Genomic DNA, 26,967 nt, shown 5'->3' on the forward strand with positions numbered 1-26,967 from the left:
GCATGTAGCATGTAGGACGGCTCGGAATAAAATCCTCCTGATTCACTGATCAGTTAAACTACTGATCAACATCGGGCTAACTCTGCTGGTCCAAATGTCTCTGGTGATTAAGTTGTTGATGATTAAGTTGCTGGTGTTGGATGATGTCACGTGATACTCGCCAGGTCGTATCGGGGATCATTCAGGAGTATGAGTACGCTGCGAAGTTCCAGAATTGATGTGCGCGTGTGTGTGTGTGCGTGCGTGCGTGCGTGCGTGCGTGCGTGCGTGCGTGCGTGCGTGCGTGCGTGCGTGCGTGCGTGTGAATCTGATTACTGGTCTAAAGTGCTTTGGGGTGGCTCAAGCAGTTGAGAAGTGCTATATAAGTAAAAATCCATTTACCATTGTTCACCTACAAATCAAAATGTCTTGTACAGTATATATTTGACTATATATGAAAGTCATTACAGGTTTATACAGAGGGAGCTTTTCTGCTTGTAATTTTGTAACGCTTGCAACTAGGGCTGGGCGATATATTGAAGATATTCAATATATTGTGGCTTGTTCTCTGTGCGATATAGAAAATGACTACATCATGAATATTCGAGTATCACACGGTAGCTTTTGGTCACAAGCATTAAATTGCCAGCTGCAGCCGGCGGGCTGTCAGAGACCAAACGAGCGCACCAACAGACATCCTGTTCTCTTGCATGAGCTACGTCATACAGCTGAGTGCAAGCAGGTAGCGGAAGCCGCAGCGGCCAGCCCCGAGGCAACACCTCCATCTGGCTCCGGCCATGGTCAAGGACCCCCGGCCCGTGTGGGCCGAATGAACACTGCAGGCTTGCGTCATCTGCCCATCAGTCTCCCCCGTCACGGGTCTTCCCAGTGACTACTGGGGCGCCCGCCTGGGGGAGAGCAGCGTGACGTGGGTTTCATGTCCGGCTCCACGCCAGGGGCCCACCCTTGGAACTCATACTGTCAACGCGATCACGGCGGTTCAGCCCAGGCTGTCCGCTCCGGGTACTCAGTCAACCGCCCACGGTCCAACATCTCCAGCGTCGCACTGGGGATCCTCCCCACCCTCTTCACCACGTAGAAGACATGGACCCAGTTAGTGTGGTTGAAAAATCCGGATTCAGAAAACACACTTGACCCAAAATGTAATCTGCCGGGTCACAAATATTTGGCAGAGAAAGCTCTACCTGCGCTGTATCCTCAAGTGAGAGAAGGAAAAAGAAAAAACAATGACAATTTCATAATTGTACTGTTTAATAGATACTGCTTTGGTAAGAATCACATTGTTGTGATTTCCCCCTTATTGCATCCAAGCTAAATATTAGCATAGATTAACGTAGTATAAACAAGAACGTTTTAATGAAGTCATAGAATTCTCATACTACTGTGTGCAGCATCAAAAGTGTTGATTTCAGGCTAAGGCAAAATACTGAGATGTATATCGTGTACCATCATATGGCCTAAGAATATCGAGATATTGGTAAAAGGCCATTTCACCCAACCCTACTTGAAACACTCTTCTGGAGTTTTAGGAATTTCAAGATAGATGACATAAGGAAAAAAAACAGTTTTCTCATTCTGTCTGAGACTTAAACCTAATTATTTGTGTGTTTGGTTAAACTGAAGAACCTCCTTCTGCCTCCCAGACAGCTGCAGTCACTGTTCCCTGAATGCAGAGCTATATTTGTTCCCTCACTATTTAAGTATAACTCTGTGGGTGTGTCCTGCACTAAACCACTTCCCCATTTCTTTAAGCACAGCCGAGGTGTCAGCTGACAGGAGGAGAGTGGAGTGGGCGCCGCATGCGTCACATTATAAGACCTGTTATGCGATCGCGTGTTTTCCACTGAGGGAAACTGAGGCCCCGTTTAGGGTCCAGTGAATGGCAGGCGAACCGATCTGACGAGTGGAGGGGGTGATTACAGGAGAAAACACAGCATGGCGTTTAGGTTTTATTAGGGTGCCGATAGAAGCCAAAAATAAACCCCCAATCAGCCTGTGTAATCGAGTGTGTCATACCAGGCTGCCACTCCCTTCTCCTGACGGGCAGGCACACACAGCTCGCCACACAACTCGTCTTCCACTTCAGCCATCTGGGTTTGTTCCCTGGCAGAGGTGAGCGCTCCAGCAAGAGGAGAGAAAGAGTCTTTATTGCAGATGCCAACATCAACAGAGCTCCGGAGTGAGTGAACGTGTCAGGACAGAGGTGCTGCCTGTCTATCAGAGGGGGGGCGTGGCGGGAGCTGGCAGAGGCGAGCGTCAGGCAGGTCAGTTCTTACCCAGTCCCACTAAACACAGCTACGCTGACGTTCCTGCAGAAGTTCATCACTGTGGAAGAGAGGAGTCCTGCTGTCAGTGCCGGTTGGGATATCTAGAAGAATATACATCTTTCCAGACAGGCCAGGAGTCCACTGTTCACTTGACACCACGATGGTAGGTCCGTGTCCTTCCTATAATTCCTCCACACGTTTGATTTTTGGCAAACTCCATCAGTACTACTACATATGCTTCAGAAGGAAACAGTTTTCCTCTTTGAAGGGACACAGACTGACATTTAATTTTCTGAGTTGCTTAATTCCATTTTACCTCCCGTTGCTGTCTGTGACATTTCAAGAGCCGTCCTGATAGGCCTGAGCCAGATGGGTTTCATTCCTTCCCCTTCTGGTATATAATGGATCCTCCCTTTCCTCCTTCATTTGTTCGTCCTGTGCCTCGCAGCAGACGGCGTACAGCTGCTCCTCCTGCACTCCCAAACCTTTTTCTTCTCCCCTTATCTGGATAAAGTGCCCTTGAAAGCAGCAGGGGCAGCAGGCAAATTCATAGCCTGTCATGGCCACTCAGCCTGGATCACAGACGGCATCATTTTGCGCCGCTGGTCCTTGCTCGGAGCAAGTGGTGGAGGGTTCAGCCCATCACTCACTCAGACAAGCAAAGCTTCTTACTCCATGCCAGTTATGAGTAATGGACAAAGGTAAAGAGGAGGGAAATTAAGCCTACCTTTGGTTCATAATTTTGTCCTATTTTCCGATCGATCCTGCAGGCGATGGTCAACGGTGTTAGCAAGGGGGTCAGCCTCGCACCTCCGACATGGTGAGGATAAGTCTCGCACCATATTGAAAAACTTAAATGTATTGTTTTCACTAAGAATACTGCTCCTCCAGTGGACTGTGAAGCTTTCAGTGTTGACTCTTGTCATCTGCCACCCTGATGTGAATGAAGTGAGAACAGAAAATGGATGATCAGATGAATTTATGGGTGGATACAGTGTTGCAGTGCGTTGGTTCCCGTCCTGGGGTCTAAAACTCCAGAGAGAGTCCCGAGGCTTTGAAATCCAGAACAAGACACTTGTATAAAGATATATGTTTATAGAGGAGACCTGGAAACATGCTCAGTGCTTTGGTTTAGATTGTTTTCTTTTTAGCTCATTTTTTTTTTCCTTTTTTCAAAGAAATTGTTTTTTACAAACATTAACTAAACAGAATACAAATACAAAACATTAATAGATGTATAAAGGTGTTGAAAACTAGAATGACTGAGGGAATAGGCGCACAATACTGGAGACTCTAAGATAAGAATGCTGTTTTTATAAACCCAAAATTATAAAACAAAGCAGGTCAGGGACATGTCTTACAACCTCTGGTTGACATTTAGACATTTATTCTCCCAAGATCATCATATTTATTGTTTTGCAATCTTAAACTGAAAGTCCTGTGTTCCATACACCAGATTTTTGGGATTATATGACATCCATTGATTGATTGTAGGAGGTTTTCCACAGAGCCATATCCTTGTCACACTTGGCCTTTTTACTGTCATTGCTTCGTTCTTGAAGGTTGCTGTTTGTGCATGTTGGTATATATGGAATGCAATCTGTGACTATCTGTCTATCATCTTAGATAGATCAGGTATTATATGTTACTTTCTCCGTAATAATGAGAACAACAAATGTTACTTGTGAAAATACAAAAGAACAGATTTCTGTGTCCTGATTAATGAATGTTGACTTGTTGCACAGAAAATTCAAAGTGAAGGACTTTACAAACTGGTCACATAATCATGCACGGAGGCAAGTTAGTGCAGGAAAACAAACACCATTTATAACAACTAACATCTTCAGTGTCCTGCTGGTAACGATGGCGTGATTACTAACTCTCAAGGGCTCACTGCTGCATCGCAGCCGAATGTGATATGATTGCAGCAAAGTGCTATTTTGATGTCAGCTCATTACCGCCCAAAATATTATCCATAATCCAGTGATGATTAGTTCCGCCCCCCTCCTTCTCAGATGATCTTCCAAGATTCTTATTCCCATTATAATTTGTGTACTTGATTTGCACTTGTTTCAGGCTGGAAAGTGTACAGCCCTTGTGGGAATGTTATTGCTGTAAAAATCAGTAATCAACATGTCTGCCCTCTGCTCCCGTGACGCATTCTCAGCATCAACACTGGCTGATGAGATATGCCTAAACCTCTCAAAGTCTGCTTCTGCTGCTTTTCTGATGTGGTATTATGAAAGATAAATACTCAACTGTATAAATTGTAAGAGAAGGACACAGTTTCTGCAGTGATGAGTGGAATATTCCTTGCACTTTGGCAGGATTGACGGTCACTGCTCCACCTCACATAATTAACTGTCTCACACACTTGGTGCCTGAAGGACACCTGGTTAAATGGTGAGGTGATTGGAGACCAAAGTCTGCTCCGTTCTGTCACTTTAATTTTATTTGTGTAGCTGTCAACTGCAGCAACAAGGAAAAAAACTCAAATCCAATGAAAACCACATATGTAAGTGCCTGCCAATGTACAAACTTTACCACCCAACTTCTACTGGAAAAAAAACACTGCTTGGCCTCCCCACTTTGGGTAACTCCAACTCAAGAGATCCTTTCATAGTTCAAGTGTTTGCCCTTTTAATGTTAGGAAAATCAGGTGCTACCAAACCACAAAAACCCAGCTCCCTTGCCCACTTTCTCTAAGACCACTCAATCCTCCTCAGGAATGAGAACAGCTTCTTTACAACCGCACAGAAAGTGGAGTTTTATTGGTATGAGAAGGCAGATGTTGAGGTTTATTACCCAGCTGCCTCTTGTGTCTGGAAAGTTCGGCAAAATAACAACATGGAGTGTCACCAAAAGCTGAAAACAGAAGAGAAGTAATTACAAAAAGGAAAAAAGATCAATCATGTGCTGCTGCAATGACCTGGACTATACTGAATACAAAAGGTTTCATGGGATGACGTTAAACTTTCGCAAGAAATTGTGTTTTGCTGTCTTGGAGAAGTAATTGGGGTTGTGATAATTAGGGAGACGTTGTCCTGTGTTGTCTATTTTAACATACAAACAGTTGAAGGTTTGAGCTTCACTGTGGCCGCCATCATGAGACAAACGACTGTCAAGGTTTGTCTCACGTTTGTTTCAATCATGATGTGACGGATGAAGGGATGCTTGGAGGTTTAGTCAGAATTGATACATAAGTATACATATTGTAGAAACACGGTGTTTCCATACACAATGCGTTCATCCGCTGCATGTCAGCATTTTTGGCAGATCGGAAGAAGTCCTGCTGTCCTCGATAGTGTTGAGCAGGGATCGTATATTGCTGCACACGTCGTGGCAACAGGTCAGGAGCAGAAAAGCACAAAAATCGGCAAAGAAATCCCAAAGAAATGCAGCTATATCATCACATATGTGATGTTTAACTTGCATTATGCAGCTTTTGTCAGAACTCTAAACCATTAATTTACAGCAAGTAACTTTAAATGACCTCACACACATACTTCAGCCACACCAGGACTGATTTTTGGTGCCGTAACTTCACCAAAAACTCTTTGAATTACTTCCTGTTATCAAGACTGGAACAGTTCTCCATGCGGGTAATGTTATCTTCCTCTCTCAGCTGAAGCTTTGCTTTAAAGCAAACTGGCAGAACAGCTTCATGACTCAGCGGTTGGAAGAACTCAGGACTCAGTATTTAACTTGAGGTGCTGCATCATTTCTCATGCCAATAACTGAAGCTGAAACTGTAGGTTTACTGGTCCCTGGCTCAATGGGAGCACAGTCACACGAGTAACACACAGAACAACAGTGAACATCCAAATCAATGACTTTGTTGCCCCAAAAAATATTAGATTTTCTGTCTTTCCCACAAATAATTAGTATGTAAAGGAACTAAAGTCACTGGCTTGCTCCTTGGAGTTAAACACACTAAACATACATGATTTCTTATCGAACACTGTAAAACAAACACATGTCTCTTTATTGAAATCAATGAACAGATTTTTTTTTTCCCCAAGTAAAAGTGAAGAAGTGTTTTCATAAAACATAATGGTGTAATATTTACATTTAGTGGCATTTAAACGCACATACAAGCCTTAAACATGCACTTTTCTGAATTATTTGTACCCTATTTGTTGTGCAATATAAATGATTTTACAAATGAGTAACTAACTGTTTTATTCCATATTTCAGGAGTACAATCACTAGTTTGATTACTTACAGTCATTAATGTCACAATAATCTGTGTGAAGAAAACTAATTGATGTCTGCCCGGACTAGAATATTTTATCAACAGTTCCAAATATATTTGGAGGGCATTTTTAAGCAGCTTTTCCATTCCTATCTGCATTTTAGCCTCTTGTCTCAACTTATCACCAAGAATCTAAACTCACCCTGACACAATGGGGTACTAAAGAATCAGCAGCTCGGCGGAGCCTCAGCATCACCATCAGGCACTCTCCCATTCTCACTGAGTATTACTTGGATGGACTGACATCCGATTGCTTGGAGGTTTATTTTTATGGGCTAAATGTGAGGGAGTTGGTCGTCCAGCTGACGGTTGCCGATGCAGTGTCGCTCCCCGTATCTGTGGAGGACATCTGAAAAAGGCTTCCCGTCTTCAATCGGCAGATAGCATCGGGGGTTAGTGCCGATTGTCCGCCTGCCGCTCAGACCTGACAATAACAAACACTGCAGATAGGAATTGATGATAAAAGCTCAAACCCCGGCATGGAACACACGTACGGAGAGAAAAAAGCAAACACTCTGTGAGGGATTTATGTGACTGATTGATTTTGGAGTCTGAAGCAGCACTATGAATCTTTCACTCAAACTGGGATTACTGCAGGATTGCTCAGAGGATGAATGACGCTTATTAAGATTTCACTTTAATTTTGGACATAATTTCAATTGCTGATGAAAACACGACACTGAAGACTGTGATGGAGTTTGTCATAAATTGTAAGAAATTTGTTTGGTTTTTCTTTAATCAAGAAGTTGCAAGTAGAAGTTTCATAAAAGTTATTCAAAGACATTGTAAGCTTTCATTTCTCTTGTGAGCAACTATCTTGAATGTCTTTAAGTTTTCTGCAATGTTGAGCTGCTGTGATGACGAAATTTCGCCATGTGGGATTACCTATCTTATCATATCTTCTACTGTAAAAATGAATGTAATACATGACTTGTAGCACTACAAAAATCATTCAGCAAGATCATATTACAGTTATGTTCCCTGAATTTTCCATTTTAAATGCTACTTATTTGTTTTTCCTCCATCCAATGCATCAACCTTGATTCTCCACCCCTGGTGATTGGTAACCTGCTTGTAAATATTCCCCATTATATGAGAAGGTAGAACTTCTGCATCAAAAATGATTAAAGAAAACCTGAAATATTTCAAAGAATCGGGAATCAGGAGATATTCTGTGAATTGAAACATCGTTTATGGCTCTGAGTGGTGTTGTGGTTCGGAAAAATACTCTCATCTAACAACCAAAATAATCCCTGGCGACCGCAAAGCAGCGTCCTGATCTATTGTACACAGCAGAGTGGAATTACACAGCCACAGACACCCAGTAAAGTCAGCATGACATGTGTTTTTCCAAGAGATGTAGCCTCCATTCATTAATCACTTTGGATGTTTCCTTTATTTATTGGGTCTTTTGGAGCAAATCAAACCAAATTGAAGAAGATAAGTGAGCATTTGCAACAATTTCTTGTATAATGATAAATGGTAATTATCCTGGAAAGTGATTAAATGAACTTTGGCCAAAAATACCTCCTTTAAACCGTAGAAATACCACAAAACTGCTTCAAGATAATGAATGGACAGAATTTTTATTGACAGATCTTGTGTATTGGTTGAAATAATGAGACGTTGCAGGCTGTAATATTGAAAGTTTACTGCTTAAACCATTTCTTTCCAGAATAAAAAAAAAAAAAGCTGCAGAAGATAAAAGCTGAGTTGGAAGCTGAGCCTGTGTCTTTGCCCGTTGCTGCTCTGTGTCTGTTGCTTACTAACGGTGCTGCAAGATCCGGGTGTTGGTTTGGCCCTGGAGCTTAGGGCCAGCTCAGGAACAGGATGGAGGAAGAGTTACAGCAGCAGGATTAGCAGAGATAAGCTGAATAACTGCAGCGAGGTGGTCAGGGAAGCTACTCCCGAGGAGCGTAAACATGGAACAGATTCACTTGCCATATGGTCCTCAGCATAACATCAACTGTGTTTGCATCTGCTTGCATCGGACTCTGCAGCCTGCTGGCCATAAGGCCCTGTGCGTGCAGGATTGCATGCAATGTGCACATGCTAGTGCAGGAAGTGTGTTCCTGCTTGATGTGTGTTGTGCATTCTGCTGCTTTACACCATCCAGGAGCGTCATGCATGTGCCTCATGAGGGCTAGTAGTGTTGAGTTAATCCCCCTCCCCGGCCCCCAGGCCACACGTGGGTGGGTTCTGAGCTCGGGGATTACAGGGCTGAACCCAGGCCAAACGGCTTTAGAGCGGACAGCTCTAGAGCGAGCCTGGCCGCTGCGGCGGGCGGGCCGGAGCCACGCTCACTTTGACGCTGTGGAGTGACGTGTTTGAAGCACAGCCAGAGCACGAGGGCAGTCTCTGCTGGGATCTTTGTTTTCATGTCCAAATGGACCTTTTCCCCTGCATCTGTAAACAGGATGCGGTTCTCACACCGGAGATAATTATAAGTGTGCTGGCACTTGTGAAAATGTGCTTCAGTCGGAGCATAAACTTGGTGCAGGCTCATGGAGGACACAGTTTGTTAGTTAATAGCTGTGGAAATAACAGACCTGTTCGTGTACATTTAGCTGCAACTCATGATTAAAGTGAGGTGTAAAAAAGAATCAGATCAAATATAATCTCATATTTTAAGCTACAACAAACACTCTAAATCCAGCAATGGAAACATTATTCTTGCCTGGATTGCTTGCATTATTTTAGTCTGAGGACAGGAAGTGTTTTTCAAAACCTATATGGTTCAACGAATGTCAGCCAATCGTCTACCAGAACAAATAAGTGAGGCCTGCTAACTCGAATTAAAACGAATCAAGTCATGATCAGAATGTCCTTGTCAGAAGTTCTTTGTTGTGTTTCAGATACTCTGATCAGCCATCACATCATGAACGTGATACTTCTCATTGTGTCTTTATATCGACTCTCATTCCTGAACCAACAGTGCCCAAATAACTGTGATTGTTATGTCCTCCTAAACATGAACATGAACGGAGCCTCGCGGTTGTGACATTTATGTGTTTGGAAAAAAATCCCCAAAAAAGAGGAGGAGGAGAATATGGACGGTCGTGGCTCGGAAAGAGAGGCCAAGTTGGGATGCTAGTTTTGCAAAGGGAGCTTCAGGTAAAGTACTTGTGAGCATCTTTTAGCATTTACTAGCATTTCACATTAGCATCTACCATTCTGGTCATTAATTTTCCAACAGAACACACTCCATCTAAACGAAACAGTGGCTACAATCCCCCCCAATTCTCTGACACTGTCTGATATTGATCGCAGCCTTACGAGCACAGCCTCAGCCATCCATGAACCGGGGAACGGTGCGGCGTTCCGGCCACCGATTAGAGCCACGACCAAACATTTCACAACCACTCTCCCAAGATCGCAATCTTTTGTCTGCGATAGCCGAAAAGCGCAGTGCGTAGAAGCCTTTAGGCCCTGTTTACACGACAACACTTTCAGTGAAGACGCATTGTTTTTGCGTTTTTGTATCAGAAAAGTTTTGTGTTCAGACGGTAACGGTTTGAATATGATGTCCATTTGTAAGGAAGAAACAATGTAGTTGAGTTTAAGCATTTCAGAAAATTTGCAGTTTCAGTGGCTCCAAGCACAAGTATCATGTAAACGGACCACAAAACTCTACCAAAGTTTTCTGTTTTCACTTGAAAATGTTATGTGAATGAAGCCTTTACTGCCTGAGTAGGCCCATCAGCTCACTACTGATGTAAATCATGGGCAAGAGAAAGAGCCCTGTTATTTCAATGAACAAATCCCAAAACACAAAGATGTTAACATCATGTACTGAAGAGTGGAAGTTGTTCCACTGTAAGTGGCTTTAGCATCAGCATTAGTATTAGCCTGAGCCCAGAGCAGTAGCGCTGCATTAGCAGCTTTCAGAATGTGTTGGTGTCATTTTGTAAGAGCTTTCTGCTTGATAGTTTCTCTAAGTTGTTCTGTTGCTGTGTTTTGCTGAGCGAACATTATTTTGATTGCGTTATTTTTTTGTGTGCAGCACTTTGGCTCAAACCATTTTATAAATAAATAAGTTTGAGTTTGAATAAGCATTGAGAATGAGATTATAGAATATCTTCCTTCGACTAATGTGTGTTTACGTTCAGGCCACGTTTACACTACGTTTTCAAGTCAAAAGGAGATTTATAAAGTATGATTACTTTGTTTAGTAACTAGTAGTTGTGTACATGCTCAGTAGATGGACAATCAGAACTATGTTTCAAGACATGACAGAACAATGTCATGACTCCCAGTCCATATTGTCCAGGGACTTGGTAGTTTTATAGTTGACAGTCACAGAAGTGAACATAAGCTGTGTGATAATGTTGAGTATTGTAGTAACAATAAGAATACATTTAAACATTGTTTTGCCCCTGAGTTTATTTAATATCTTTGATATAGTTTTTTGTTAGTTTTTTTTGCAAAGAATTTGATGTCACCTATGCATATTTCAGTGTCCTAAGTTAAAATAGCTTTTTTATTTTTTTCACTCCATCACAAGTAATTTCTGCTCCCTGCTTGCTCCCTGCTTGCTCCCTGTTTGCTCCCTGCTTGCTCCCTGCTTGCTCCCTGCTTGCTCCGTAGCAGCGGTGCTTCCAGGCGCCGAGCGGAGCATCTCGGGAGGTGGACGCCCAGACACATTAGTCGCCAGCTCCCCCGCTCACGCAGACTGCTCAATTTACTTACCAACCGGAGCACAAAATGCAGTGTCTGTCAATGACTTTATTTTTGTCCCCACTGGATGAGAACCGGTTCCATGCAGCATGTGAAAGTATCGCCACAGTGGGAGCAGCATGTTGTCAACTCTAAAGTGGGGGGGGGGGTTGTCAGAATCCCAGCTGGTGCTTCTCGCTGGCACCAGGAGCTCTGAGGAAGTGAAACTGTTGTTGTGATGAATGTAACTCGCTGCTTTGCACCACAGTGTGACAGGTGTGTCTGTAAGACAAGTCCTTTAAAAACCCACCCGGTGTTGAGTTGTCTCTCTGGAAACTGGCTTGGAACGCACTCGTCCAGCGGCTGGCTGTTTCCTGTATTCCCCAGTAGGCTTTTTATTGCCGTCAATTGACAACTGCATGAGGAAGTGAGCGACGATCAATGCGGTGGCACAGATGCATGTAAATTGACTGAACACAAAGAGACACGGCGTTGTACTGGAACACATCTCGCTGTCGTTAAGGTGATATTTATTGAGCACTCGACTCTGGTAATCATTTCAGTTATTCCTGTCATGTACAGTCCGGTCTGGTTCCTTCTGGTGTTTGCACACGTACCTTTAAAAGGTCACAGGGAGGGGAGACTGGAGCAAAGTGCTCTGAGCTCAATGAAAGAGCTAAATAATAAGACCTGTTGTACTGATAGAGCAACCGGAGCTTTTTGATCAGCATCAGGGAGCCATTAAAGTCATGTTAGAGTCCTTGTAATTACATGACATTACATTACAACATAGCCCCCTATTTGACTATCAAGGAAAGGAAGCAGTTGTAATTGAACATGTTTAAATAATGAAACTGGTCAAGTTACTCTAATGCTGTAACTCTTCTGATGCCCCAGAAGTGAAGAAAGTCTGTCCTCTCTCTCGCTCTCGCTTGTTTCAGGTTTTAAAAAGTGTGTTGCTCCAACCAGCCAATCAGAAATCAAACCCTGTATAGTGTCATCGGGGGTTTAGTCAATCCCAATCAAGGTCGGCCCTCCCTTTGACCCTCCCACAATTAGTCAGCTCTGCTCTGGAACATGGCACCACGAGAGGAAGTACTTCCTCCTCTTCCCAAGATGGGCATGTGTGGGCGGAGCCAGTCTAGCTCACATAGACACAGCAGATTCTGAATGCAGCTCCTATGATTCAATATTCAATTGGAGGAAAATCAAGGAAAAGCTGGATTTGGGGAAATAAACTTTGAGTACAACGTTTTTTTTAGACAAACGTGACGCATGTGAAAGTGTTAAAAAGTTGTATAATATGACCCCTTTAAGTTTAAGGAATCATCACCTGGTAGGTTGGTACTACATCAGCTTAATGAGGTTTAAATTTCAAAGACACCATGTAATTAAATGGACCTAATTGGTTGACTTTTTTGTTTAAAAAAGGCTAAAAATAACTATTATCATGGATTAGTTGGTGATGATAGTTTATGTTGATAAGGAAAAACTTTTTGTTGTGCTCCAAAATTTATTTTCCACATAATTCAACTCATACTAAACTAATCCATTCTTCTAATGTCTGTTGACAAAAATAAATCAGACAATAACTCATTTGAAGAAATGTAGTATTCATTGAGGTTAACAATCAAGACAGTAGGTGGAAATAATGGGTTTGCTGAACATTTACTTTGGCTTTTGGTGGTAGCAGAATATGAGGAAGATCAGTGAATTTTACGGTTGTGTGGAAACAAACCCATTTGAGTCTATAAACTCTATTCAAGTCGTCTCTGAGTCATGGTATGTTGATGGGTCCCTCCCCTCTGTTAACATGTGGCGCAGCTTCAGACTCTTTTGCAAGGTAAAAATACATCCTATCTCTTTTAACCAGGGTACAGTCGGGCTAATCACAGTCGAGATAGAGATGAGGGGGCTAAAAATAACCACCAGTGTGATCAAAGGCAGCTGTCCCGCTCTGTGTCGCTGCATTAAATCAGAAGCGGTGGAAGTTAACCGCTGCAGATTTACCTTGAGCCTCATGCACACGGTGGAGGCTGACGGCGACTGACAGGCCTGATAGTGTGAGGCTGCATCGCGTCTTTGAATAATGGACTGAGGCTATACACTTTAGGCCAAAACACATAATTTCTTGAGCTTTAGAATTCAACTTTCTAAATTTAATGTCAAAAATGTGCACTGAACTCGTCTCTCAGTGTTTCTCTCTGCTGCACTTTATATAACCTTTAGCCAATTGGGAGACATGTGGCTTCTCTTTATTAAGCTCTTTAACAGCTCATTTGCCACTAACTCCTTCCTCAATCTTACAAATGATATGCTGTGATAAGGATTATTTTCCACATTACAAAAAATAAGGCATTGTTTTTCTGGAATTGACTTCAGTGAGTGAAAATACTAAATTATTGCCAGCAGAAAAAAGGCTCCAGATGAAAAAAGAAGAAGAAATAAAGAAGGTTGCATAATTCATCTCAAAAGTTTATAGACCAGTAATTGAGGCAACAAATCAGTGGTCATAACTTTTTGAATTGAACAGGCCATTGGATTTCTTATAGGAAAGTGTTTCCCTGGTGTGTGATCTTACATTATTACGTTTAACACTTTATAACACATCATTGAAAAATCACAACCCATAGTGTAATCTAAGAATATTTCAATCCATCAAACTCAGTGTAAAACGCACTTTTGCCATTTACACATGATGAAATATTAAGAATCATTACATTGGCCACAAATCCCAGAGAAATATTTCACCATTTCTCTGTTAAAAAGCTTCTAATTTCTTACTGTGTTTCTGTAAGCGATTAACTGCATGTTAATGAGTACCACTGTCCAATAGATTGTATTATTTGCAGAAGTACCTCTAATAGGACCCACTGAAATTATTCTGCATTTATTTGAAAACTTGCACTAGTTTTCTATGTCCATAGTTTATTTGTGATATTTTGAATTGAAATGCATCATCAGGTAAACTGTATGTTAGGAAAAGCGAGTTTGCCACAGTAAAGGGACAAAACAAGCACTAGCTCCTTTATCAACATTTACGGAACAACAGAAATGTAGAAATGAAGACTTTACGGTCACTTTCCTGATAAATAGTTAATAACGAGTAGAATAAACCTGATGTAAATTTCAGGTTAGATTTCAGTTGAAGCTATAGTTGTGAAGGCGTCACAGCACTGAACTCCAGTGAACTTTGGTCAACATGAAGCAGCAGGTGCTACAACTTTGTAGACTCAAGTAAGTGTTTTTTTTACAATCTGGGTTAGGCTAACTGTAAGCCTCCAACCAAACCAACCATACTAGTCTTCATTATCACAGTACTTTGCTGTGTGCAGTTGCATTGCAGTGAAGAAATCTTTGTTTTTTGCTGGATACACGCCCCTTGTTTGGGTAATGATGTCATTGTACGGAAATGAAAAGGCCCCTCGCCACTCTGCTGCTTTGGTTGGAGGGAGGGAATCACCCTAAACATTGGCACAAAGACGGGCGGAGACGTGAGTCAGACATTCCCTTATTACTGGGGTGTTTGTTTAAAGGATGCTTCGGTTGGTCATCTGGCCGAGCAGCTGTTACTCATTCTGGATCGGCCAAGATAGGATCACTGGTGTTCGGTTTTAGACCTTTGATCAGTGGTGGAAATTATCAGATGCTTCACATGTACCTGAAGGCTGACATCTGAGGACAGTCGTATGGAGAAGTGAAGCTCACATTACTACAATTGTACCCCTCCATGAATAAAGAGGACGTCCAGGGGTTTTCCCCTCCAGCCTCAACCTTACTGCCACCATTCTTGTGCTAATAATAAAACCACCACCACCAGAGCTTCCTCTCTCTCTCTTTCTCTCTCTCTCTGTGCTTCTTACTTGTTGCCCCTTCCCATTTAAGACCATCTCGACCACTCACGCTCCCACTGCCAGACGGCCCACTGCGCTCTGCAGGAATTCCCTCCCTCTTCCTTCCAACGCCCCTCCTTGACTCGAATGGTCTCTGAAGAAAGGCCAAAGCTGGAGAGGTGTCCTCGAAGAAGCAGGAGAGAAGGCATTGCGCCTTCAGGGAGCAAACGCCACTCTTCAGCCTGGGGACAGAGTTCCGTGAAAAAAGCTTGGGACAGCGGAGTACTGTGATCAGGGCCTGGGACGGAGGAGTACCGTGATCAGGGGTGGGGATGTTTTCTGGTGGGCAGCATGTGGTGTCTTCAGTGTGCCTCCGACAGGACTCAGTCTTTGCTGGAGCTGGAGACAGACAGCTGGTGAGTGTGTTGGTGCTGCTGTAAGATACATGTAATGTACTTACTCTTAGACTGTTGGTGGATGTTGAACTGATTGCAAGGCTCCACTGAGGAAGGAGTCATTAATATTGAACAGAATTACTGCTGTCGCTTATTAAGTCAACAGGCTTCCATGCAGTGTTTTTTCTTTTAGAATTTTTGGGTTTAACTGCTGATGGAGGAATACTTTTATTGTCAGTACTTGATTTTTCAGTTCAGTGTAAAGCCAATGAATGCAGTCGAGTCTTCATTTCTGTTCTTCACCCGGCGCCCTCTAACTCAACTTTCAATTTAATCAACTTTCAAGAGTTGCTCGTGAGTGAAAGAAGACACGATTCGGCGAGGACGCACGGTCAAACAAAAGAGAATGAGACAGGAGCTCCGTGTGACTGGCAGGTCAAACTAATTAATTCATGGCCGTGGTGCGACGGTGGGAAAATGCTTCAAGTTTGAAAGAGCCACTCTGCAGCTTGGTGGAGAAACATCTCCAGGGGACGTGTTGACAACAGAGCTGTCCTCACTGCACTCGCTCCTTTTGACAGCTCAGTCACATCATTAAGATTCAATCAGAAGGCATCTTATGCACTGTCATGGAAAGTCATGGGACAATGAGGGTTTTTGAATTGAAATGTGGGTCTGATGTCCGGGACAAGGTCAGTGTAGCAGGATGATGCTTTTCTATTGGTGGACTGGAGAGTTAGGCTGCTATCTGGTTGCCTCAAGGCTTGTTAATCAATTGATTTAAGGTCAAAGCGTCAACTCGGGGCAACTTTGGAGACCCAGAGTTTTCAAAATGAGTTGAAATTCTTTATTTCCATGACTCATACCTGCAGATCTGCCACAGTCATACAGAACAGCTTTACTTACAATGTGTTATTCCCGCAACAACCTTATTTTTCCATGTGTCATACGTGTCATAGTGACAAATGTTTTTCCTGAAAATCTAATTCTTTAAAGACATTTGGTGGTTTTGATAGCTTTAATGTCTTTAAATATATTTGGTTATTTTATGAAATTCCCCATATAACAACCATAACTTGCCAGTTTTAGTCGTACGTTTTTAAAGTTTGCTGGCACCTTTATTTCAAATAAGCTCCAAGGTTGATATTTTAAGAAAGTGAAAATGAGTGTGTGATGGCCAGAATGGCCCTGAAGCAGCTTTGCTCAGTCTGAGGATCTTTGTTTATGGGAAATGTCTTTGAATAATGGCATCTTGACACTGTATTTTTTTACTGCAAATCCTGAGGTGGAAGAAGACAACTGCTCATCAGACAGATTGGGATTGGTGGAACAGTGCTGTGGTGCTCATTTGTTGGACTCATTCTATAAAAACTGATTTTCCGGTTTTGACCGTTTATTTTTTAAACCATGTGCTTCGATCTCATGCCTCGTGTTCACATTTGCACCTCTGTAGCTACCAGTTGACTGTACAAGTGACTAGACTGTAGACAAAACAGAATGACTCCAATCCCTTTCACATGACTCTCTAGCTTTGTCAAGCTGTTAAAGATTCCGTTGCTCGAACCAGAAAGCAAAAAAATAAATAAATGCAGAAGCAAACAGTACCGGAAGCTGGGGAAACACATGAGACACTTTTAGGGCTGTTAAAACCCGATTATCACATGAAAGGGAGAGCAGCTCTGTGATCTCAGCGTTGCACCAAACTTCAGCCAATTTGCAAAAAATATGCTCAGTCGTATCATTAGTAGTTTGTTATTACAAAGTTATTGCTTCCAAAACATGTTTCTGGTGGTGGAAAGGAGAGAAAGCAGCGCATGAGTAAATAGCTGCTTCTTTAGTGAATATTTCAAGCATTCAGACAGAGGATGAAGCTTTAATTACATGTCTACATTGAATTTAAACATTGTAGAAAAAAGATCACTCTTATCAGATATCAGAAGACAGACTGTAAATGATGTTCTGTCAAAATGACAAGACGAAGATAAAGATAGTTTGTACATCACCAGCAACTTAATCACATTTGGACCAGCAGAGTGAAGGCTCTTCCATACTTTCCGTGCCCCGCGCGTCCGCAGGCAGCGTCAACTTGTACATGGACCGCACGCAGCTCCATTCATTTCAGGATTTACATCGGTACGTGTTCCATAACAGAACGGAACGATCCCCAGAATATCTCCACTCCTGGTGGCCGGCATTCTCCTCCTTTTATATTTCACTCCAGGAGTTGTGAACCGTCTGGCTCTTGATATTCTTTTAGTTTGGGATTGTACGGACGGGGATACCAGCTGATCTCCTCACACATGCACCCAGTAGGCGTCCAATGCTGCTGTTGTTTGTTACTCTGGCGCATGCTCAGTCCGCATGGTGACAAAAATTTGGCGGCGCGTGGTTGACCGCAGATGTGTCCACACGGAGTCTGAGCTGTGCTACATGCTACATGCTAAAGAGTCTCAGGGCTCACATTGAATATTAGGGATGCACCAATACTACTTTTTTCCAAAACGAGTAATGTATACGTACTTGCATTTGAGTACTCATCAATACCGATACCGAGTACTCAAAATTAGTCAAAAGCCTCAAACCGTAAATTTTACAAAAAGACGGGCACAAAATGGCGCTGTGCACTCCTCATTGCCCGCCGCGATGTGCGCTCCTCACCGTGCCTTAGGTGCCAGCGAAGTACCGTAAACCGCGCTGTTATGTCTTCAGTGTATCTTCCTACATAACAAGGATACAGACTCCAGTAGCCGATTAACCTTTTATTTATGTACACACCGAACATACACGGAGGAGCTGTTGTCCACAGCAGGATAACTCAACACACACACACTACAATACCCACAATGCCCTGTGTCCGTCTCAACTACGGCAGCACTAGTAGGTCTAAATACACAACACGCGCGCTGCCCTAAAGCAGTGTCGGGTGTCGTGGTGTCAGTGGCAGGTTTAGGAGTACGAGTACGAGTACTCATGCCTGGTTTCAAACCGATACCCGTTACTGGTATCGGTATCGGTGCATCCCTACTAAATATGATTAAAGTCTGACTGAAACACTCATTAACAGCGAGCTCTGTCCCTCAGTCCACAATCTGCAGTGACATAGCGCAGTGTGTAGATAGAAGCTACGCACTGTGCTATGTGTATTGTAGATGTAGTCTTACTGTTGCTAAAGTTGCTAAAGTTCAGTACTCATACTTTTAAAAAGTGGTATTGATCCATCCCTAGCTTCTACAAGGGAAAATCTATTAAGTGTGACTGTGGAGCAATAAAATCTCTTTAGTCAGAGGGCAGTAGAGAAAATTCATTTGTGTATATGATCCTTAAGTCGAATGGAAAAAAGTATGATGTGGAGACGATGTTAACGATTTACCTTGGAGCTCTGAAAGCTAACGGAGTAGCTGGGCAAAGATTTTCTTGATATACTTTAGAACTCCAAGTAGCCTCTATCCTGTATGTGTATGATACTTTACTGAACCTGCTGGAGCTCCTACTTTTTATCTGTAGTGCTAAAAGAACTGGCGTTGACTTATATATTGATCTGACACTATTTAATACAGATGGTGTAAAATATAGACTCTCATTCCTCATCCTGTTTTTGTGTATTCAGCAATGAAATGTGATTTTTTTGGGGGGGGTAAATTTGTGGATCAATTATACTGAATCGTCTCCCTCCGTCTCTTCCTATGGAGTGTGGGTGAATTGGATCCTTGCTGCTGTGATTTCCGGGGTGACTCAGCCCTCAGTGCCGCCGGGAGACGAGTGCACAGGTTCATCTGTATTGAAATGCAAAGCGTCTTCTCTGTTCGGCTGCAAAACACAAGGTGTCCAAGCAGCTTCCCCTGCTCAGGTGGAGCAGCTACATTTAGCCGTTTGATTTTCGTTGAGGAAATTAGCATTGGAAGTGTTGTTTATTGTGACACGAGCAGCCCTGTGAAGACTTTTAATAGGCCTGAAGCGTAAGCATTCTTTCTGTTGGGATTCCTGGAGGTTTTGTTGCATTTTAAGTATATTACGCTCCTCTCCCCTGGAAACCGATGGATTTTTCCAATTATAGACCCTCTGCTGGAGAAGCCCACCTTTCAGTGTAATTGAAGCACTCTGAGGGTGAATAAATGAGTTCCTTTTATAATTAGGAATGACTCGCGGATTCCCAAAGCAGTTTCTTTTTTTTTAATATAATTAACAGTGTGGAGAGTCTAGATTGATGAAAGATGACATTTTCTCTAATAAGCGAAGGCATCTCATGACAGGGGATCTTCTGCCTGCCTCACTGTGACCACAGACTGACCAAAACTGCCAACTCCCACACATTTCACTCTGAACTCTGATACCACAAGTCTTTTCTTATGCCAAGCAGAAGCTTTTAGCTCAGTGCTTAACTTCTTGCCACAACTTTCCCATATTTATTACCTGCAACTATTATATTGAAAACACTCATAATTAATTTTATTTCCTTGAAGCCCTGTGAATTGCCCTGTGTTTAAATGGTGCTCTATAAATAAATTTGCCTTGCCTTGCCTTGCCTATATACAGTATACTTCCATTGATCCTCATATTTCCAAAAAAGAAATTTCATCAGAGTGTAAACAATACCCTATGATTGTATTACACCCTATGGAGACTGTAGCTACGGTGTCATTCCTTACATTTTCACAACAGGATACCTGAAAATCAGGCATAGATTACAGAAAATGGCACGATAGTAAAAGTGATGTGTCTCATTAATCACCATTCACCCTCCTGTTTCTATTTTTTCGGTCACCTACCTCCAACACAATACGACGAGCATAGCTAAGCTTTGCTTCTGGTCTCTTGACTTATTTCCTGCAGAAAATGCTGAGTACAGATTATAACACTGACACCTAGTGGCCAAATGTGGAAGCACAGTTGTTATTTTAAAGATCCCCGCTGATAATGTGGGATTTGAAGGAGACTGGGGTTTTGTTGGTGGTGATGGTGTGTGAATGTGTGTGTGAATGGGTGAACGTGACTAATCATGTAAAAGCACATTGGGGCTGCTCTCAGCGAAAAGGCGCTATATAAGAGAAGTCCATTTACCATTACACAACAGGCTTTCAAGTGAAAACTTTGCATCGTTTTTGTGCTTTCCGTGGCTCAGAGCACAGTTGTCGTGTAAACAAACACCTAAACGACAACGTAAGTTTAGCGTTTTCACTTGAAAATGTCGCCATGTGAACGGGGCCTGACCGAATGCAGTTTAACTTCACCTCAGATTTATAAAAGACATTGCTTCTAGTTTTGAAATATATTGAGCTGTACAGTTTTAAGTTTTAACTCCTGAACTGTGATGTGTACGATATCAGCAGATCCTTTCCAATAATAACTGAACATAAGTTAATTGTGAAGGCATCATTCCAAGCGTCGTTAGGTTGATGCTGTCAGCTTTTTGTGGTGTGAAATGTGTCTCCATAAAGCTTTCGTTTGACCGTTTCTCACCTGACCTTCACTCCTTTGCTGTTTGATGAGGTCACACCGTTATCGATAATATGTGAATGTAAAACTTACTGCCTCGTCCATCACTTCATATTGATGACATGGAAAATGTAATCATATTGATAGTACAGGTAGAAAGAGCAGGTCAAGGTGAGACTGAGGAAGTTGTATCACCTCACTTCTGTCTTTGGCTCTGGAATCACGGACATTTTTTTGCTGACGAACAGACGGTGGTTTCCACACAAGGTCACAGAGTACAAAGGCAACAATGGGCTCCGCACCACTGGATTTTTTTTTTTTTGAGAGCTGGCACAGAGAAGCAACCGTCTGAAGCCAATTGATGAAGAAAGTACATGTCCGAAGCAGCGCTCCCTCAGCGCGGTCCTGTCAACCATCACAATTACACACACACCACCATCCACAACCAGCTGAGATGAAACACAGCATTAGTTCCAACCAGGTACAAATGACCATATAGGTATATTCAGTAAGCATTTTCACTTTAAACTATAAGTTATGTAAACTAGGCCTGAGGCAAATCTGTCAACTTTCAACGAATAAAAGTATGTAGGAGGTTACAGGTTTTGGCCTTCGATACCTTTTGAGCTATTGACTTTTCATTCTGTACAGCTTTTACTCATCTTTTAATGTCTTTTATAGTACTCTTGTTTTTATGCCCTTTTAATTTGTTTTAGCTACATTTGTGTCATTGCATTGTCCATATATTTCATATATTCAATGTAAGTGTGTCAATTGTGCACTTTTCTATCTTATTTATTTGTTGCACGGCACTTTGGTCCACTGCAGTGTCTTAGAATGTGCTTTATGAATAAAGTTGATTAATATTTTACTTGTGTTTTTAAACAGGAAAGCAGAATCCAAAAGCAGGTTTTCTCTTTTAGAGAGCAATGTAAAATCAGCCGAGCGAGTCCTTTCAGGCATCGTGCTGTGGCATTCATATCTCATTATGTTGGTATTTTCCATGACGAGCTTATCGGAACAGCTTTGTGCATAATTTACAGTCGTGGCTAATTGGTACCAGACACATGAATGTATGTGAATGTATATTCTCTTTGATTGAGGCAGATGCCAGTGTGGCTCTCACGTCAGTAGCTCCTGCGTGCTGAGCTGCTTTACCACGGATAGAACTGAATGTATTTAATTGAAATGTCTGTGTGCAGTTTAATACATGTTTAATCTGGCATCCTATTCTGCCTCGGCACAGAAGAACAGGCTTAACTACTTGAAATCAAAGCTCTCAGGAGGGAGGCAGTGGGATCAGGTTGCTGTCTTTCTCTCCTCATGAAGCCGTTTTGATTTCCATTGTTCAGGTTTCTGCTGGTGTCTGGTCGAGGCCTCTTGATGAATTGCTGTGGTAGAAAAGATATGCTTCTGTGGCTGTGTGAGTTCTGATGAATTACAGTAACTAGTTACTTATTACAAAAACAGTAGTTACTTGTGGCTGACAAAAAAATGTAAGCTGTAATTTGGAAAAATAACTATTAGTTTTCATCCTGTCTCAAAAATGTGCTCAAAGCTGTGATATTGTACTGTTGAGCACTGATGTTGACGCTTCTTGAACAAACAAATTATCAATATGCAGATCTGTGAACAGGAAGGTAATGTTTATTCAAGGCTTATACCTCACCGTCACACATCCTTCATGGTTCTGTTAACAGGTCGGAATTACTTCAGGAGAACTGAGGCCCTCCTCCTAAAGTTCGGAGACATCAGTGAAATTGTAAAAACTGAGTGAAGCACTTTGGCCAAATGTTTTTGTGAGCAGGCCGGCGAGATGCAGCTCTTCAACCGTTTCCATGGAAATCACACATGAAATATATAAAAGTTTTTTTTTTTTTTATTAATATTGCTGTATCAAACAAATTAAAGTATTTGTGGAATGACAAAGAACTGAACATGTTACATAATTCTCTGATTGTTCTTTTTTCTCCAACTGTGCTGAACGTTGGGGACTTGCCAGTAAAACTTCGAAAGATTCTAAAACACTCGCTAGATTTTAAAAAGTGATTATTTGAGATAAAGGAGCAGAGTATATGAGTTTAATGTTTTTTCTCCTCCCTTTCATTCAGGAATTTGAAAACTTTTGTTCTGTATTGTATTGAAGTGTTTTTTGTTTGTTTTTTTAACGATGAAGGAAATAAACTAAACTATGTTCTCCAAAAGTACTCAGCTCACTGAAACCTTGATAGTTACAATGGAGACACGAGGTTTATAATACTAATCATTCACGTTCTAGTATATTTCTCACACAAATTGAGTTCATGGTCAGATTCTTGTCATGTGTTTTAACAGCTCTGACTGTTTGTTTTGGCCGAGAATGTCATTGTGGCGACTTCATTGTCTGGTCAGCTTTCTGTCTTCAGTGGTCATCATTTATTCAGATGCATTTCATTTAGTCTAATCAAGCCGCACTGCCGTTAAGGATGGCCTGAGGTATTTTCTGAATTACACAGTGGAACGTGTTGAGAGGACGGGCAGCACAGGCTGAATGTGTCTATAAATGCTCTCCCTCTCATATATACCCGGCCTGCAGTATCAAAGTTCACGTTTCCCGTTTGTCACGTGCTGCGTGCTGACACAGTTCACACAGGGCAGCGCTCTCAGGAAAGTGACACAGCAGCAGACTAATGTGATGTGTGTGTGTGTGTTGCAGTGTGGAAGGTGATGCTTCAGGCAGCGAGGTGGGCGCCTCTGTGGACCCTAGCGGCGGCTACAGTTGCGTCCCAGTGACCCGCGGCGGGCTCGGCCCCGACCACCTGGACAGCCAGTTCTACGGACACATCCTCCTTCCCGGCCACCTGCGGCCCCGCCGGCCCAAACTCCAGCACTCGCAGTCCATCCTCCGCAAGCAGGCTGAGGAAGAGGCCATCAAGCGCTCACGCTCGCTGTCTGAGAGCTATGAGCTCTCGTCTGACCTGCAGGACAAGCAGGTGAGTGAGACGGTTGAGGACACGCTTCATGTTTATGAAAACAAACATGAAAATATATGAATTATCTTATGAAAACCCATCAAAGTCATTGTGTTTTTCACTGCTGGTAAAGTATTTGACTGAAATCAACAAAGCTGCACAACTCATTTGTTTAGTGACAGCAGGACAGATTACTGTGTGTCATGTGAAAATTGCAGCATGTAGTAACAAATCCACAAGGATTATCGTTCACCTCTGCAGTTACCTTCAACACTGCTGTTTTACTTCAGTCTTTTTTCTGTTTGGAGTTTAGACATGAACAAAGAAATCCTCCTCAAGCCCCTGAATAGACCACAGCTCTGTGAAAATGGAAAGTCTGTGGCTTTCAGTAGGTAAACTTTAGGGTCAATGGATTAAGTGGAAAGTTACAGTAGAAAGTGGTGAGAGGATGGAAATGTGTCTGATCTCCAACAGACAAAACAATGTCAATGTTCTTTAGTCTGCTTTAGATGTGAAAGTGGAGCTGGACAAATCTCAAATTCATTTATCAGTTCGTGGTCAATCCTTTAGTTTGATTTTGCTACAGAATAACACACCAGGGTCACATTTGGCAGTAGATTTTAGTTGCATTGCCAACGTCCCCTGCAGGTGGAGGATGTAGTTCCCATCCTAAATTAATGGTTATTTATGTGAATGCAAATGAAAAAAGTTACATTTTAGAAACAAGCTTCAGCGCGCATATAGATAGATAGATTAACAGACAATATGAAATAGTCTGACTAGCAGGTGAAAATTTGTAATTGTCGATTGCATTGTAATGTTTTGAAAACGATGTCCATTTGAAGGGCAACAGCAGAAAAGCTGAAAACAATGTAGTTCACATGTCAGGCCGTGAGTTGGTTGTTTTTGTAATGAAACCACACACATGCAGCATAGAACAATGGGGTCTAAACATTAACAATGGGAGAACACGGACATTCTAGTGGACAGACGACCAAGTTGGATTGTTATTACGTTGACTGTCAAAATAAAACTATCAAGTCCCAGAAGAATATGGACTGTGAGTCATGACACCACGGAGGAAACATTGTTCTGATTGTCTCCACTGAGCATGTGCAGAAAAACAAGTTACTGTGGCCATTGTGACCAAGACCAATAGCAGCGTTTTTACTGTCTTAATGGAGACGGAGTGTTTTGGAAAATTTCCATCTTGGAAGCCGTTTTCAAAAAGTTGAGTTTTCAGTGACTCCGTTGTCATGTGAACACCCAAAACACTTTGAAATATTTGTGTTTTTACTTAAATGTGTAATCGGACCCTGAAGATCCTGAGATCAGACTGAATGCTTCAGTAACTCAACACAGCCACTCCATGCATGTTAGAAATGTATCTCAATACTGTTTTGAAACATAAACATAAACATAATCTACAATTTTTAGATCCTTCAATTTCAAATGTTTGATGGTTATTTAACGTTTGAGGACTAGTTTCAGTGTGAGCAATGTTTTTAACAGCTCACTAACAGTGTTATTAACAAGTGTCAAGCTACTAAACAGATTACTTGTAAACCATTCCAGTGATATTGAAGTCAATGCACTCATAATATTCAGCCCTTATGTGTGATAGAATGGGAGCAGCAGCAAATATATTACTGGGATACAAATTCAGAGAGGAAGATGAGTAGTGACAATGACAGTGTTTATCAGTGACAAACTCAGCAAAACAACAAAAATCAAGCTTTTAGGTTGTTACTGAATGAATCTTTTATGTCAAAAGATGTTAGTTCAAATCTGTGAATGAGTCCACACGTGCTTAAAATAGCAATTGTTGTTGGGGTCCTTTAGTGATTCCATGTCCTGATTTTAAAGGTTGTTCTTGTTTGCTTGAATGAGCAGCCTTTTAGAATAATGTTCCCGAAAATATTAGCTGCCTTCCTTAATTGGTCTGTGGCCTGCTTACCTAGCCATAAAGAACAAGTGTGTGTGCTTACCTGAACTGAAACTACACTTTTATATGACCTTGAGCAAAATGACTTCATTTTGCTTCATATACACACATTTGGCAAATATTATATATATATATATATATATTAAATATATATAATTATTCTATTAAAGACCAATTCACATAGACTGGACAGTAGGACTGCCAGTACCTGAGAAACCATCTATCCTCTGTCTATCCATCCATTCCCTGGTTTAAAGGGATGAATTGACTGATTTTAGCTCCGTGGTCACAGACAGTCCAGTTTCATCTAGAAATGGCTGGACCAGTAAAATAGAGCCATTAAAACTATAAAATTTAACTTTTAGAATTTTTCTTTGTTGTGGTGAAAATGTCTAAACCAAAACATTAATACAAAAACTGACTACAAGTTCAACATGAAGCCAATTTTAATGAAACCTTCTGGTACAAAATACAGTGAAATGTCCAAAACACTTCTCCTATAACTGTTGCATTCTGGGAGTTTTTACAAACTAGTTTGATAGCAACAAGGTTGCTATTTTTTATGGCAGCATCACTGATATCTCAGCTCAGGGAAATTTGTTTAAAAAAAATTTTTTCAAGTTTTCTTTGAAAATCTTTTCTCTATCTTGGGGGTTTTGCCGGATTGGAAGTTTTTGTAGGCCGGTTTTGGCCCATGAGCCTTATGCTCTAACACCCTGGTGCTAAACCTTTGGTCTGACATGAGGTGTTAGACAAGCTATAGAGATGGTTACAAGAACATCCCTGTTTTCCTCAGTCTCATCCAGGTTCACCCCAGGAAGAGACATGATCACTCCACCCAGTCCTGGTTTGACCTCTGGGACTCATCCAGTTGGTCATCCCTGATACCCCCGTCCCCCCAAAGCACAGCTACCATCCTTATCAGGTTTCCCACCACCTCATTGCAGGGCTGGTAACTCTACTCTGAGCTTCTCAGTAACTCATCACCCCATCACAAGAAGGAGGCCTGCCACCCTGAGAGGAAGAAAAAACAAACTTTGGCCTCTTGTAAATCCTTTTTATTGTTGTGGTCACGACCCAGAGCTTATTAACTTGACTCAGAGTGGGTATGTAGACAGAGCTGAGTGGTAAATTTATATTTACAGCCGTAGAATCAGCTCCTCGCAGTAACATTACCTTCCTCTCATTGTTCACCAATTTGATCTAAATTTACTTAAAGTACTTCTATTATA

General features: G+C 41.9%; 1 protein-coding gene across 2 annotated transcripts in view; it reads left to right on the forward strand.

Annotated features, from left to right (window-relative positions):
- Nucleotides 1-26,967, forward strand: part of iqsec1b (IQ motif and Sec7 domain ArfGEF 1b) — an 83,147-nt gene that overhangs the window by 32,099 nt on the left and 24,081 nt on the right. Inside the window, exons 1-2 of one of the 2 annotated variants that reach the window (XM_080461089.1) lie at nucleotides 15,352-15,427; nucleotides 23,535-23,811. In XM_080461089.1, the coding sequence (XP_080317215.1) occupies nucleotides 15,363-15,427; nucleotides 23,535-23,811 (342 nt within the window). In that variant the 5' untranslated portion in view covers nucleotides 15,352-15,362. Of the gene's footprint in view, nucleotides 1-15,351; nucleotides 15,428-23,534; nucleotides 23,812-26,967 lie in introns of those variants that run through there. The other variant, XM_080461090.1, reaches the window with a different exon arrangement.

Source organism: Lipophrys pholis, assembly GCF_963383615.2.
Source record: "Lipophrys pholis genome assembly, chromosome: 4".
In the NCBI taxonomy this organism is placed as follows: domain Eukaryota; kingdom Metazoa; phylum Chordata; class Actinopteri; order Blenniiformes; family Blenniidae; genus Lipophrys; species Lipophrys pholis.